The sequence below is a fragment of the Oncorhynchus keta genome, chromosome 15 (genome assembly GCF_023373465.1).
Source record: "Oncorhynchus keta strain PuntledgeMale-10-30-2019 chromosome 15, Oket_V2, whole genome shotgun sequence".
Lineage (NCBI taxonomy): Eukaryota > Metazoa > Chordata > Actinopteri > Salmoniformes > Salmonidae > Oncorhynchus > Oncorhynchus keta.
Window position 1 is genome coordinate 22,764,308 of NC_068435.1, and position 15,847 is coordinate 22,780,154.

General features: G+C 41.3%; 1 protein-coding gene across 1 annotated transcript in view; it reads left to right on the forward strand.

Annotated features, from left to right (window-relative positions):
• LOC118395204 (vasoactive intestinal polypeptide receptor 2-like) overlaps positions 1-15,644 on the forward strand; it is a 40,537-nt gene extending 24,893 nt beyond the window's left edge. Inside the window, exons 5-13 of the mRNA XM_052463707.1 lie at positions 5,788-5,885; positions 6,114-6,246; positions 6,604-6,754; positions 7,425-7,485; positions 7,766-7,835; positions 10,599-10,690; positions 12,431-12,557; positions 12,688-12,729; positions 13,131-15,644. Of these exons, the coding sequence (XP_052319667.1) occupies positions 5,788-5,885; positions 6,114-6,246; positions 6,604-6,754; positions 7,425-7,485; positions 7,766-7,835; positions 10,599-10,690; positions 12,431-12,557; positions 12,688-12,729; positions 13,131-13,304 (948 nt within the window). The 3' untranslated portion in view covers positions 13,305-15,644. The remainder of the gene's footprint in view (positions 1-5,787; positions 5,886-6,113; positions 6,247-6,603; positions 6,755-7,424; positions 7,486-7,765; positions 7,836-10,598; positions 10,691-12,430; positions 12,558-12,687; positions 12,730-13,130) is intronic.
• Positions 15,645-15,847: the final 203 nt, after the last annotated feature.

Here is a 15,847-nt window from a genome sequence, read left to right on the forward strand (position 1 = left end):
TAAAGAAAAAATCATGTTCACCGTGGCACCCAGCTGTCTCCTCAATCTAAACATTGCACCTGTGTGTCCCAAATGGTAACCGGATATTTCCTATATAGTGCATTGCTTTTGACAAGGGCCCTGTGGGGAATAAAATGCCATCTGGGACACAGACTCCAAATTACTGTCCTGGTTGGCCCAGTACAGCAGATGTTAATAAGAGGCCAAGTAGCAGCAATGTTCCAGGAGGAGAAATGAAGAAGACTGATGGTTCATACTGCTATTCCACTGCCCAGCATTTGATCAGAGCAATCTTTTTTGAAGAAAGCTGAACCAGAGATAAGCCCCACAAAAAAGAGCAATGAAACTCAAATGACCCATTCATTTAAGGGTAATTTAAATAATACTCCCAACAGTAATTATTGTGTGGCAAACTGACTGTAGTTAAATTGCTGGCCACAATTCCCTACGATTCACTTGCTTCATTCAGATTGAGGAATGACCTCAAACAGCCTATTGTGCTCTCTGCGCTCTATTCTCTTGGAGGTTATCTAAGAGGCCCCACTGGTCTGGATCACAGAGCCACCGGTGGCACTCTACTGATCTCCATAAGAAAATAAAACTCCTACTTTCTTAAATATTTAATGCACTAAAATGTTTTCCTCTAACTGAGTGGCCATTAATATGTGAAACTCACCAACTGTACTCTCACCCAAGCCTTTCCCCCTGTTTGCCCATGTTAAGGTGAAGTCCAATCTTTCGGAATGGAAAATTCATCTTCTCTCACTATGAAAAATAGATAGGAACACATGTTTCCTCTATGGCTTGTTTCACACAGAGTTCAGAACTTTTGCAATGCCTGCAATACTGTGGTGAAGCCAGGAATTCTTGAAATTGGTGGAGGGGCAAGAAGTACCAAACGATACCCCTGCCATTACCAATACAGTGCAAGCTCTTCGGGAACCCCCTTCTAGGATGTAACCTCTAGTCCGAGTGCCAGTCTGTTTATGCTATAATGGCAACTCCTTGTCACTCCTTGTGTTTGGCTTGACAATGAGAGCAATCACCTAAATATTAATTGGCTTTCATCAAGCCGTCCACTCAAAAAAGCTGTAACGTGGTTCAGGTTTTCAATCAACCTACCAGGGTATTTTTTAAACAGCACAGGAATGAAATGGATCACATCATTACCAATGCTGCAGAAATCTGCTCCAAAGCAGTATCCAAATCCACTGGATGTACAGTAGTGATCATAATACTGTAGTCAGGGTACGGCAGGGTACCCTAGTGGTTAGAGTGTTGGACTAGTAACCGAAAGGTTGCAAGTTCAAATCCCCGAGCTGACAAGGTACAAATCTGTCGTTCTGCCCCTGAACAGGCAGTTAACCCACTGTTCCTAGGCCGTCATTGAAAATAATAATTTGTTCTTAACTGACTTGCCTAGTAAAATAAAGGTAAAATAAAAAATAAAAATAAAAAACTAAGTTCCAAAGGCTTGGCTTAATATAATGTATAAGAGGTCATACAATGCGTTTTGTAGTGATTCCTATGTTGAAGATGTAAAGAATATTTGCTGGTCTCTGGTGTGTAATGAGGAGCAACCAGACACTGCACATGACATGTTTATGAAATCTCTTATTCCAGTTACTAATAAGCATGCACCCATTAATAAGAAAATGCACAACCAATTGGTAAATGTACTGTAAACTGAGAAATCATGTTACTAAACTGAACAAAAAGGAGAACCTGTACTATGAAACAAACATAAAAGATATAAAGGGCTCTATTAAGTGCTCCATGGCTAAATGTATGGTTGCTTCAAGTTTTATGTATTTTATGTCTTTTACAGTCTTATGTATTGCCTTGGAATCAACTCCAATTCCAATGTTAGTCCGTTAGTTTGTTAAATGTTTTACAGAAACAAAAAACAAAAGCTAGACCTATTTTTGCTAAATACATGAACTTGAATCCATTTGCAGTCCACACTGTTCTAAGTAATTACATGACATACACTGATGTAGGGGCTAAGCCTACTGTACATTTCATTAAGGCTGAGCATGGACATGAAAAACATTGGCAATAAGCAACATTAAATGAATGATTGATGAGGCCTAAAAAGAGAACAAATAATTCTAATCAAATTCTAAACAAAATAACAACTAGTTTTAAATAGGCTATATAGTATATCACACTTAAGGGAACCATCATCTCTCCCTCTGGGCATATAATATTAAAATAATGCAGATTATGGAGGGTTTTATGCACCTCCAAACTTTTCACAGTTGCTAGACAAAGATCCAATAAAAATATGTAGATAGGGGGAATGTCCACTCACCGTTATGCTGCTCTCAAAAAGGCCTGTTTTAATGAACATAATCACAACCATTTTACAGATCAGAACGCATTCACACATCTCCAGAAGTAGCATTGCAAGCGCGCCGCGGACGTTGTCACCATAAAACCAGGAAGGTGAAATATTCTAATAAGTTAGGTTGTCATAAAGTTAAACGAAAAACAAGCAGGTTTTATAAATACTACGTAAAATGTAATGATATCATAACATGGTCAGGATAAAAAAGACAGGCATTGCTTTTGAACTAGACTTCATCAAAGTAGGCTTAAGGGAGGACTCGGGTTTTGAACCAATGAAACAGAAAGCATGCAATTTGACGAGGTTCACCGGTATTCAGAGGTTGAAATCTCTCGTTTCAGGACGGGCGTAGATACGTGAAGAGACAGACACGCGCACATGATAACATATGCACTATACACACACGCCCACATGGAGATTGTGTTGTACTATAGATGTTTGGTAGTAGAGTAGTGGCCTGAGGGCACACACTTAATGTGTTGTGAAATGTTATTGTATATACTGTGCATGCTTGTTCTAAAATGGATATTTGTTTTTTTCCCCTCATCAATCTACACACAATACCCCATAATGACAAAGCAAAAACAGGTTTTTAGAAACATCACATTTACATAAGTATTCAGACCCTTTACTCAGCACTTTGTTGAAGCACCTTTGGCAGCGATTACAGCTTTGAGTCTTCTTGGGTATGACGCTACAAGCTTGGAACACCTGTTTTTGGAGATTCTCCCATTCTTCTTGACAGATCCTCCTAAGCTCAGTCAGGTTGGATGGGGAGTGTTGCTGCACAGCTATTTTCAGGTCTCTCCAGAGATGTTTGCTCGGGTTTTGGCTGGGCCACTCAAGGACATTCAGAGACTTGTCCTGAAGCTACACCTGCGTTGTCTTGGCTGTGTGCTTAGGGTCATTGTCCTGTTGGAAGGTGAACCTTCGCCCCAGTCTGAGGTCCTGAGTGCTCTTTAGCAAGTTTTCATCAAGGATGTCTCTATACTTAGCTCCGTTAATCTTTCCCTCAAGCCTGACTAGTCTCCCAGTCCCTGCTGCTGAAAAACATCCCCACAGCATGATGCTTTCCTTCCGTTTGGCATTCAGGCCAAAGAGTTCAATCTCGGTTTCATCAGACCAAAGAATATGGTTTCTCATGGTCTGAGAGTCCTTTAGGTGCCTTTTGGCAAACTCCAAGTGGGCTGTCATGTGCCTTTTACTGAGGAGTGGCTTCCGTCTGGCTACTCTACCATAAAGGCTTGATTGGTGGAGTTCTTCAGAGATGGTTGTCCTTTTGGAATGTTCTTCAATCTCCACAGAGGAACTCTGGAGCTCTGTCAGAGCGGCCCTTCTCTCCCCGATTGCTCAGTTTGGCCGGGTAGCCAGCTCTAGGAAGAGTCTTGGTGGTTCCAAACGTCTTCCATTTAAAAATAATGGAGGCCACTGTGTTCTTAGGGACCTTCAATGCTGCAGAAATGTTTTGGTACCCTTCCCCAGATCTGTGCCTCGACACAATTCTGTCTCAGAGCTCTACGGACAATTCCTTCAACCTCGTGGCTTGGTTTTTGCTCTGACATGCACTGTCAACTGTGGGACCTTATATAGACAGGTGTGTGCTTTTCCAAATCATGTTCAATCAATTGAATTTACCACAGGTGGAATCCAATCAAGTTGTAGAAACATCTCACGGATGATCAAAATGGAAACATGATGCACCTGTGTTCAATTTCGAGTCTCATAGCAAAGGTTCTGAATACTTATATAAATAAGGTATTTCTGTTCTTTATTTTTAATGCATTTTTAAAAATGAAATGAACAGTTCTCACCTCATTATGGGGTACTGTGTGTAGAGTGATGAGGAAAATGTGTTTATTTAATACATTTTAGAATAAGGGTGTAATGTAACAAAATGTGGAAAAAGGGAATGGGTCTGAATACTATCCTAATGCACTGTATATTTATTGTAACAGCCTTAATTTTGCTGGACCCCACGAAGAGTAGCTATTGCCTTTGCAGCAGTTAATGGGGATCCATAATAAATACAAATACACAATGGCAGCAGTGGAGTTGGCAGGAGCACAAACAGATCTGGGACCAGGCCTTGTAATCTCAACTTTGGCTGGATAACTTTTTCTTATAGTTATATTTGAAGGGCACTTAGGATGTGATGTTAAAACGTGCTGTATATTTTAGAATAACTAAAACAAGGACTGATGTCATATCAAATGTCTTGTGCGCGCATGCACATTTTGAAGAACAATGAGCAATGGATAGTGTGAAGTGCAGGTGTAGAAGAGGTCGCTGCAGAACAGGAGCTCTCTCCATGCTTTTAGAGAGAATGATTGTTTTCGTAAGATAATGTACATTTGGCCCTACCTCAAACTGGGGAGGGTTGGTGCGTTGTACGGGTCCTTGTCTGACGTTTTCAAGAAAGTCACTGTTTTTCACTAGACAGTGGTAAAAAGGTGGAAATCAAACATTTGACACATTTCCTGGGGAAACAATATTAGAGAGCAGATTCACACAGGTCCTTTTAAGATTTCAATCTCTTTGAATCAACCTGTGAATCACCCTTTGAGCAGGTTGAAATTATTTAGCAGTAGAAGCACTTTCTTTCGCCCATCTCTACAGTACACTTTTGTGAGTTTGAAAAGGAGTCTCTAAATGTCTCTCAAAATGTCTCAATGATTCTGTACCTCTGCTTTTCCTACCTCTGCTCACGCAGATCCTTTTAATGACATAGTAAATCCCTTTGAATCAATGTGTAGGACTAGCAAAAGAGAGAGAGGAGATAAGAAAAAGCAGGAGCACGGGAAAACCCATGCTGGTTGACTTGACAAGAAGAACTGGCAACAGAGAGACAGGAAACACAGGGATAAATACACCGGGGGAAATAAGCGACACCTGGAGGGATCAGGGCGTGACAGAACAGGACTGGCAACCCCCTCGGAGCCTGGTTCCACTCTAGGTTTTTTCCCTGCCTTCTAGGGGATTTTTCCTAGCCACTGTGCTACTGCCTCTGCATTGCTTGCTTGCTCTTTGGGATTTTAGCCTGGGTATCTGTAAAGCACTTTGTGACAACTGCTGATGTGCTTTATTAAATACATTTGATTGATTGATAGAATTGAAGGAGTTGGATTTGCTGACACATGCCAGTTTCATGGAAGAATGGTTTAGTATTTGTAATGATATGTTTACCTGCTGAGGATGTTTAAAAACTATTACAACCTATAATCTGTCCTTCCTTGTTATTCATTTGATGTTAGAATCAAGTACATTCTGAAAGTACACACAATGTTGATATTGCACATGACTTGCACGTGTTCTTTATTCTAACTTGGCTTCTATATATGTTGAAGTAATTGCCCATAGTTTTTTTTACATTTAATTGAATTGAATATATACAGCTTTGATACTTCCAAAAACTGTACTGTTTGTTCTCTCTCCTATAGCTGGTCTTCTTTATGGTGGTGAAGACTCTGTACACCCTGGGCCACAGTTTGTCTTTGATCGCCCTCACAACCGGGAGCGCCATCCTCTGTGTATTCAGGTGAGAGTTAGGATGCATCCCAAATGGCACCTTATTCCCTATATAGCGCACTACTTTTGCCAAGGGCCCTGGTCATAATTTGTTCTTAATATACGAAATAGGGTGGCACTTGGGACACAGCCTTAGTTATGTACAGTAGAGAACACCCTCTGTTCAGAGCAGCAGGGTATTGGATCAACACACCAGAGATCCTCTGCTTAATAATTACCTCTGCCACCCCCTCTATAGAAAACTCCACTGCACGAGGAACTACATTCACCTCAACCTGTTCTTTTCCTTCATCCTGAGGGCGGTGGCGGTCCTTGTGAAGGACGACATCCTCTTCTCTCGCAGCAATCAGTGTTCTGAGCTGCCTTCACTGGTGAGCCAGGAGGTTTATCAGCCTGCATATCTCTGGTTCTTATAGTTCATTCACAATTCAGACTGATAAGTATTTGCACAGATTTGTTGGAAACATGTTTCTTTCACTTATTCTTTGAGATTGAGGTACAGAATTCAGTTTCCATTGGACACATTTTGGTTATTGTACCTTCAGTTCACTCTGATTATGTTTGTGTGGGTATACTTTAGAAATGTGTGTTTTCCACTTCTTCGTGTATCAGAATAAGGACATGGAATTCAGTTTCCATATAGACACACACGTTTGTTCTTTGTGTTGAGTGTCTGGTAATTTCTCTTTGTATAGCAGCACAAGTGATGTACTACAATGTTGTTCCAGATTGGATGCAAGGCGAGCCTGGTGATTTTTCACTACTTTATCATGGCCAACTTCTTCTGGTTGCTGGTTGAGGGCCTCTACCTCCATATGCTGCTGATTGTCATCTTCTCTGAAAATAGGCACTTCATCGTTTACCTTCTCATTGGCTGGGGTAAGCTACTTAAGCAAAAAGTCCTGAGGGGGTGTGGTATATGGCCAAAATACCATGGCTAAGAACTGTTCTCATGCGCAACGCGAGTGCCTGGACATAGCCCTTAGCCGTGGTATATTGGCCATATATCACATACTCCCGAGGTACCTTATTGGTTATCAACGTAATTAGAGCAGTAAAAATAAATGTTTTGTCATACCCTTGGTATACGGTCTGATATACAACGGCTGTCAGCCAATCAGAATTCAGAGCTCGAACCACCCAGTTTATAATTAAGCAATAAGACATGAGGGGTTGTGTTGTATGGCCAATATACCACGGCTAAGGGCTGTTCTTATGCACAACGCAATGTGGTACACGGTTTAATATACAACGGCTGTCAGCCAATCAGAGTTCAGAGCTCGAACCACCCAGTTTATAATTAAGCAATAAGACATTAGGGGTTGTGTTGTATTGCCAATATACCACGGCTAAGGACTGTTCTTATGCACAACGCAATGTGGTACACGGTTTAATATACAACAGCTTTCAGCCAATCAGCATTCAGGGCTCGAACCACCCAGTTTATAATCATTAATATATACTGTGTGCAATGTATCAACAACAGTGAGGAGCATACAGTACATTCAATCCATTTATACTTTCAGATGTATTCTCCTCTCTGTTTCAGGAATCCCAACAGTGTTTGTTTCTGCATGGGCTATTGCAAGGGTTTATTATGAGGATACTGGGTGAGTTACCTTGGAAATCATAAATGTACATGATTGATGTGTTGGATTCTTTTCCTATGTGATTGCCAGACCGATGTTTGTCTTGGTTTGCGTGTTATAATCTGTGACTTCAGATTCATGTGATTATCAAATTAATAAAGCATTTGGCAACCTTTATCATTTCGATTTAATGCTCAAATAATTTTGACCAGCACAACGTGCTGTGCTTAGATTAGTATGGGCAGGGATGCATGGAACGTGTTTACTAACATTCTCATGTAGGTTTTACCTATTTCTTCAGCTGCTGGGAACAGAATGATAACCCAATCCCAATGTGGGTGATCAATGTGCCCATAGGAATCTCCATCATGGTGGGTATCCAACATCTATCCTGACCCATTGCTGCTGCTGTAATTCCCTTTACCACATGCAGGATCCAACTGCTGCTATATCCAGGCATTAACTAAACAGGTGTCCAGATAAGTAAATGTGTCTCAAATGGCACTCATTCCCTATATAGTGCACTACTATTGACCAGAGCCTTATGGGCCCTGCTCAAAGGCAGTGCTCTGAAAAGGGAATAGGTTTCCATTTGGGATGCAGACAGAGAATATTCAGATCTGTCAATCTAGCGCATACTGGGAGCTGATAGGACTGTAATAGCAAGAGCATGCTACATTTATGTAGTTACTCTGCATGCATGTGAATTAATGCAGTTCCTGGATATAATTCAAGGTTGATCCTGGCTTTATCGACATTTCTCCTGTCCAAACATAGTTCTTATTATTTTTATTTAACCAGGTAGGCTAGTTGAGAACAAGTTCTCATTTACAACTGCGACCTGGCCAAGATAAAGCATAGCAGTGTGAACAGACAACAACACAGAGTTACACATGGGAGTAAACAATAAACAAGTCAATAACACAGTAGGAAAAAAAAGAGTCTATATACATTGTGTGCAAAAGGCATGAGGAGGTAGGCCAACTTCAGCGATTTTTGCAATTCGTTCCAGTCACAGGCAGCAGAGAACTGGAAGGAAAGGCGGCCAAATGAGGTGTTGGCTTTAGGGATGATCAGTGAGATACACCTCCTGGAGCGCGTGCTACGGGTGGGTGTTGCCATTGTGGCCAGTGAACTGAGATAAGGCAGAGCTTTACCTAGCATGGACTTGTAGATGACCTGGAACCAGAGGGTCTGGCGACGAATATGTAGTGAGGACAGCCGACTAGAGCATACAGGTCGCAGTGGTGGTTGGTATAAGGTGCTGTAGTAACAAAATGGATGGCACTGTTATAAACTGCATCCAGTTTGCTGAGTAGAGTATTGGAAGCTATTTTGTAGATGACATCGCCGAAGTCGAGGATCGGTAGGATAGTCAGTTTTACTAGGGTAAGTTTGGCGGCGTGAGTGAAGGAGGCTTTGTTGCGGAATAGAAAGCCGACTCTAGATTTTATTTTAGATTGGAGATGTTTGGTATGAGTCTGGAAGGAGAGTTTACAGTCTAGCCAGACACCTAGGTACTTATAGATGTCCACATATTCTAGGTCGGAACCATCCAGGGTGGTGATGCTAGTCGGGCATGCGGGTGCAGGCAGCGAACGGTTGAAAAGCATGCATTTGGTTTTACTAGCATTTAAGAGCAGTTGGAAGGCGTGTTGTATGGAATTGAAGCTCGTTTGGAGGTTAGATAGCACAGTGTCCAAGGAAGGGCCAGAAGTATACAGAATGGTGTCATCTGCATAGAGGTGGATCGGGGAATCGCCCGCAGCAAGAGCAACATCATTGATATATACAGAGAAAAGAGTCAGGCTGAGAATTCAACCCTGTGGCACCCCCATAGAGACTGCCAGAGGACCGGACAACATGCCCTCCGATTTGACACACTGAACTCTGTCTGCAAAGTAGTTGGTGAACCAGGCAAGGCAGTCATTAGAAAAACCGAGGCTACTGAGTCTGCCGATAAGAATATGGTAATTGACCAAGTCGAAAGCCTTGGCCAGTTCGATGAAGACGGCTGCACAGTACTGTCTTTTATCGATGGCGGTTATGATATCATTTAGTACCTTGAGCGTGGCTGAGGTGCACCCGTAAACGGCTCGGAAACCAGATTGCACAGCGGAGAAGGTACGGTGGGATTCGAGATGGTCAGTGATCTGTTTGTTGACTAGGCTTTCGAAGACCTTAGATAGGCAGGGGGGGGGGGCGGAGCTGTTGGCCGAGGTTGGAGTAGCCAGGAGGAAGGCATGGCCAGCCGTTGAGAAATGCTTGTTAATGTTTTCGATTATCATGGATTTATCAGTGGTGACTGTGTTACCTTGCCTCAGTGCAGTGGGCAGCTGGGAGGGGGTGCTCTTGTTCTCCATGGACTTTACAGTGTCCCAGAACTTTTTGGAGTTAGAGCTACAGTATGCACATTTCTGCTTGAAAAGCTAGCCTTTGCTTTCCTGACTGACTGCGTGTATTGATTCCTGACTTCCCTGAACAGTTGCATATCGCGGGGACTATTCGATGCTATTGCAGTCCGCCACAGGATGTTTTTGTGCTGGTAGAGAGCAGTCAGGTCTGGAGTGAACCAAGGGCTATATCTGTTCTTAGTTCTGCATTTTTTAAACGGAGCATGCTTATCTAAGATGGTGAGGAAGTTACTTTTAAAGAATGACCAGGCATCCTCAACTAACGGGATGAGGTCAATATCCTTCCAGGATACCCGGGCCAGGTCGATTAGAAAGGCCTGCTCGCAGAAGTGTTTTAGGGAGCGTTTGACAGTGATGAGGGGTGGTTGTTTGCCTGCGGACCCGTAACGGATACAGGCAATGAGGCAGAGATCGCTGAGATCCTGATTGAAGACAGCGGAGGTGTATTTGGAGGGCCAGTTGGTCAGGATAACGTCTATGAGGGCTTTATAGTTAGGATAACATTTCTGAGGGCTTTACAGCAAGGGATTTATATGTGACGGCTTCTACTGTTCCCTCTTATCTGATTGCATCACATTTCCCTCAAATGTATACCATTACTGGTCATAGATTACCTAAATGCCCTTCAAAAGCAATGCAGTGAACAAATTTGACTAAATATACAAATATGTGTCATATTTATATGATCTTATATATCATGTCTGTTGACTGGCTTTCCAGGTGAACTTCCTCCTGTTCATCAGTATTATAAGAATCCTGGTTCAGAAACTAAGGTGTCCTGATGTGGGTGGCAACGACCAGTCACAATACAGGTATGTGCTCTTGTATCCAAGTAGGCATGTGTTACTTAACTCAGGCAAAAGACAATGAGTACTCAACAATGGAGTGTGTCAACATTCCTATGTCACCACACTTAAATGCCACAGTATACAATTGCATGCCACTGACGTGGTATTTTCGTTGCCTTCTCAGGCCAAAGACATGCAGCCTGAAGGTGTTCTATAGTGCAGACTGCTGACTGACGCAAGATTCAGGCTAAGCTATAGAGGTGGTCATCACAGCACGCCTTTGCCTTCAGGGAGAAATATTACCATCTGTTCAGCGAAGGGATTTTAGGGATAAGAGGCAGGTGGTGATGCTAAGACTGGATGAGCTGGTGTCTATTGTTACAGCATAATCCACCTTAGTGCTAAGAATCACAGGTTGGCACTTGGCAGTCAGTATCCCTTAACGATTTAGGAGGCATTTCAAATGGCACCCTATTCCTTACAGGGTCCAAAGGCCTCTGGTAAAAAGTAGTGCACTATATAGGGAAAAGGGGGCCATTTGGGATGCAGCCTTTACTCTCACTGCAGCACAAAGCCAGCCATCCCTGAGTTCAGACCAGTCTGCTGATGACTATCTGCTTCCCTGAAAATCTTCTGAGGAAATTCTCTCAGCCAGAAGGGTAGCATCACCAAAAGGGACTAATACACTCTGTAATCTGTGCAGTCTGTTGAGGTTTTAGAAAGGCTAAGATGCTGCTTCTTCAGAAAAATATATCCCTAAGAATATATGTAAATCTGAATGTCTGCTCTTGTGGCAAAAGGCTGTGGAATGATGGGTAAAAACTTAGATTAAAAACTCCGGTTTATTTTGGGTGCCCTTTTGTTGGTAGGATATTCCGTATGACACTCTATACACATTGCACGTTATTGAGCTGCATATTTATGGGATTCTAGAGAGACTTCAGACATGCTTTATGTAAAGAGATCATCAACATGGGAATGTGGAAATAAACCATGATGCCGGGTGTGATGTTGACCTGACATCAGTGGAGGCTGGTGAGGGGAGGACGGCTCATAATAATGGCTGGAATGGAATAGCATCAAACACGTGTTTGATACCACTTCATTCCAGCCATTACACACCATTATGAGCCGTCCTTCTCTCACCAGCCTCCACTGCCTGACGTGCACTGGCACAGCCCCTTATTGATTATCCCTTACGTATTCCATTGATGTGTATACAGTGCCTTGCGAAAGTATTCAGCCCCCTTCAACTTTGCGACCTTTTGCCACATTTCAGGCTTCAAACATAAAGATATAAAACTGTATTTTTTTGTGAAGAATCAACAACAAGTGGGACACAATCATGAAGTGGAACGACATTTATTGGATATTTCAAACTTTTTTAACAAATCAAAAACTGAAAAATTGGGCGTGCAAAAATTATATCTTTATGTTTGAAGCCTGAAATGTGGCAAAAGGTCGCAAAGTTCAAGGGGCCCGAATACTTTCACAAGGCACTGTATGTACAAGAAAGTATGAGGACGCACACTAGAAATAGTTAGAGAAGTGCCAACTCAACAAAAAATGTAAGGAAGTTGCATGCACTACATGCTCTCAATAATTTAAATGGGCAAACACCAATGTTTCGGTACCAAAGTTTTGTGGACATATAACCAGCAAATATTAATATATTAAACAGTATATTATTGAATATAAGTAGTCTCTAGGTAGTCTCTAGGTCCCCTGCATACAGTATCTCTGTAATATTGTGTGTGTTTTCAGGAGGTTGGCCAAATCCACTCTCCTGTTGATCCCTCTGTTTGGCATCCATTATGTTGTCTTTGTGTCTCTCAATGAATCCATGGTAGATTACAAAATCTTCTTTGACCTTGCTATCGGATCCTTTCAGGTAAAACTGATCATTTTTGCATAATTTAATCATAATATCTTCTGTCTATATTTGGCAGTTTTGTTGGGAATTGTTTGTGTTTTTGGTTGTCTCTCATTTACGGGATTTTCTGTTGATGTTCTATTGGCAGGGCCTGGTGGTTGTCATCCTGTACTGTTTCTTAAACAGTGAGGTAAGCCATTGTCTTTAAGCTCTTGACTTAATTGTTGTTTCTTTTTTTTCTTGAATTAAAGGGTTGCCTTGGGGACTAATGGCTCAATGAGGAAGACAAATAGCAGTGTAAATGATTAGTGAATCAGTGTTGACAGAGTCTTCCTTGGGTCAATTTGGGAAGAAAAGCTATTTTAGAAAACAAGGTTTTAACTGATTTAAGATAATTTTTTACAGTCTAATTAGGGAGGTATTTTATTAGAAGTTGATAAACATTGACATTTTAAATGTTGTCTGCTTCATTTTCATTGTAGTAAATCAACGAGGACAGGATTATATTGAAACATTATATAGTATTGCTATGAATTGACAGATGTTGACTAGTTTTCCCTTTGTGCTAAGAGATTTATCTTCCTACTTCAGGTTCAAGGGGAACTGAAGAGAAAATGGCAGAGTATATGCCTCAACTGCCATATGGCCAGAAACTACACCCAGCACAACACCTTAGCCTCCAGAAACGGCTCAGAGAACATGGCTCAGTTCCAACGTAACTGTCGGGCCCAGTCCTTCCTGCAGACCGAGACTACTGTACTGTGAGGGCTGCGGGTAAAGAGGCATCTGTCTCCATTAAAACGCTATAAAACTCTGCTATTGGCCTAAATACACACTACAGCAAGCATAGGCTACAGTTGTGGGCACTAAAAAGTTAGGTTGGCCCACAGTATTGGCAGAACAATTACTGAAATGGCTCTAGGATCTTCTAATGAGTTTGTCTATTAAACCTGTACCCTTTATTGTGCCTGCAACTTATGGCAGATGTCATAACAGGGTATTTTTAACAGATATGAATAAATTGGTCTGTCTGCAGTAATGCCAATGTTTTTAAGTCATTGGTTAGTTTAAATAAACCTTTCATTAAACGATGCCAGGGTGAAGTGCTGTGCATGGCTAGTATACTTCTCCCTCTTCCTCTCTCTTTCCCTCTCCCTCTTCCTCTCTCTTTCCCTCTTCCTCTCCCTCTGTGGTGAAATGGATTTCACACTGTGCTTAATGACCTCATACAGCCCTCCACCCATGTGTTCTGACACTAGTCTAAATGAACAATGTCTTTCAAGTTAATATCTGAGTCTCAAATGGCACCCTATTTCCTATATAGTGCACTACTTTTGACCAAAGCCCTATGGACCCTGGTCAAAAGTAGTGCACTAAACAGGGAATAGGGTGTCATTTGGGACATTAACACTATCGTTTGAGTCATTTGTGATGACTTTCAGAGTGAAAAGAACTAAAGGGTAAGAGATTTATGGATTCAAATTAACAATGGCTTCATCTTGACCGTCAAACGTTGTATCTACTTTCGTAAATGTAAAACAACTGTAGCATAGATTTAGTTTTCTTCATGGTTCATTTGCTGTTCAAACAATTAAGCAATGGGTTGTCGAACTGAACTGGGGTTCTAGTAGATCTAATTTTGTCAAACATGATTACAAGGAGACTAGGATTGTCATGGCAAAGATGTATAGATAGATATACAGTATGTACATTTGACATGTTGCTTTGTATTACCGTCGAGAGGATTAAAATGGATATAGAGACTTAAATGAGATAGTTGAGAACAAGTACAATATGAGCAGGTAGGAGAGGAGATGAATTGTAAAGGACCATTGTGTATATTAGAGGGTCTATTGACCTACTGCAAAGTCTAAAGTACTGGTATGTCATTTTTGCTAAGATATTACTCAGCATTATTTTCTGCAAAGACACCATGAATGTCATACCACAACATGATTGAGGAACAATCTCTTGTTAGTATTGTATCATGTGAATGTAATTTTCCTCTTTATCTTTTACTGTATGTTATGCTTTTGTGTGTGTTCATTCCTCACTAAGACAACCAACCAAAGCCATCTCTGTTGTAAGTTATGTACCTATGCTGTCTATTTAAATTTTAACTCAAGGTATGAGTTCTGTGGTAGATCCATGCTCCTGTCTGGACTGCTATACACACATCCATCCGGCTGAACAAACTGACCCTGAACCAGACCGGGATTTCAGGTGCTTCGTGTAGATATGGAAGACAGATAGGAAATGACTGCTGATTACCTCACAAAGGTGTTTCCACTGACAAGGTGACAATGTTTAGACTTGAGGTCATACGAGAAGGAGACCTAAGCTCCAACACGGTCATCTTTTGTGTTTCCTAGAAAAATCCGCCCAAATGTACTATTATTCCCTGATCTCCGAAGACATTTCAAATGTTGAGCGAACTCATGTATTTGCCATGTAGAAATCTGCCAGGATTGTGTTTTTTGCATGTTTGTCATTGATGTAGTCAATCAAAATGTTAACAGTGCCTAATACTTTCTATTTCATCTTCGAGTTATTTTATTCTACATTCTGTTGCTGTCTCCTTCCCAAATGGCACAATATCCCCTACATGGTGCACTACTTTGACCCTCTCTGGTCAAAAGTAGTGGACAATATAGGGAATAGGGTGCCATGTAGGGTGCATCCTATGTGTATATTAAAGATCCAAGGAGATGGAGAAGTGGAGTAATGTCATAGCTACCACAGTTAATGTGTTCATTTTGTGAACATTAGTGATGTATCCTTGTATTGATGAGCCTGAACACCAGTCTGTTTGTGTTTTCATGCCAAGTGTCATGCGCATTGTCATTGGCTTTACATGGACCGCCATGGAGTTGGCAAGAGCATAAACAGATCTGGAACCAGGCTATGTATTGATGTCCTTATGAGAACAAAATGTATTTTTGCCGTTATGGTCAAGAGATATTTCCATTAGCTAATTTCTCACCGCTATACAGTGGACATGCTCTAAGGTTGCATAATAAACACTTTTATATATTAGCAACATGCTTTCGAATTATGCTTTGTTTAATGTCTGGGTATGTATGTTATGAGCACATGATGAATAAACTTGACCTTCAATATTTAATCTTTTCATGACTTACATATTGATGAGACTAGTTCTTAAATAAATGTTATTATTGTACAGTAGAAATGTTCTCTAATTAAACCTTGGCCCTTTTGCTGGTTCATAGATGGTGTAATGTCAGAGCTCCAGCTTACTTTAGTTTCCAGGACTGCATTCCAAATAGAACCCTATTCCCCTTATTGTG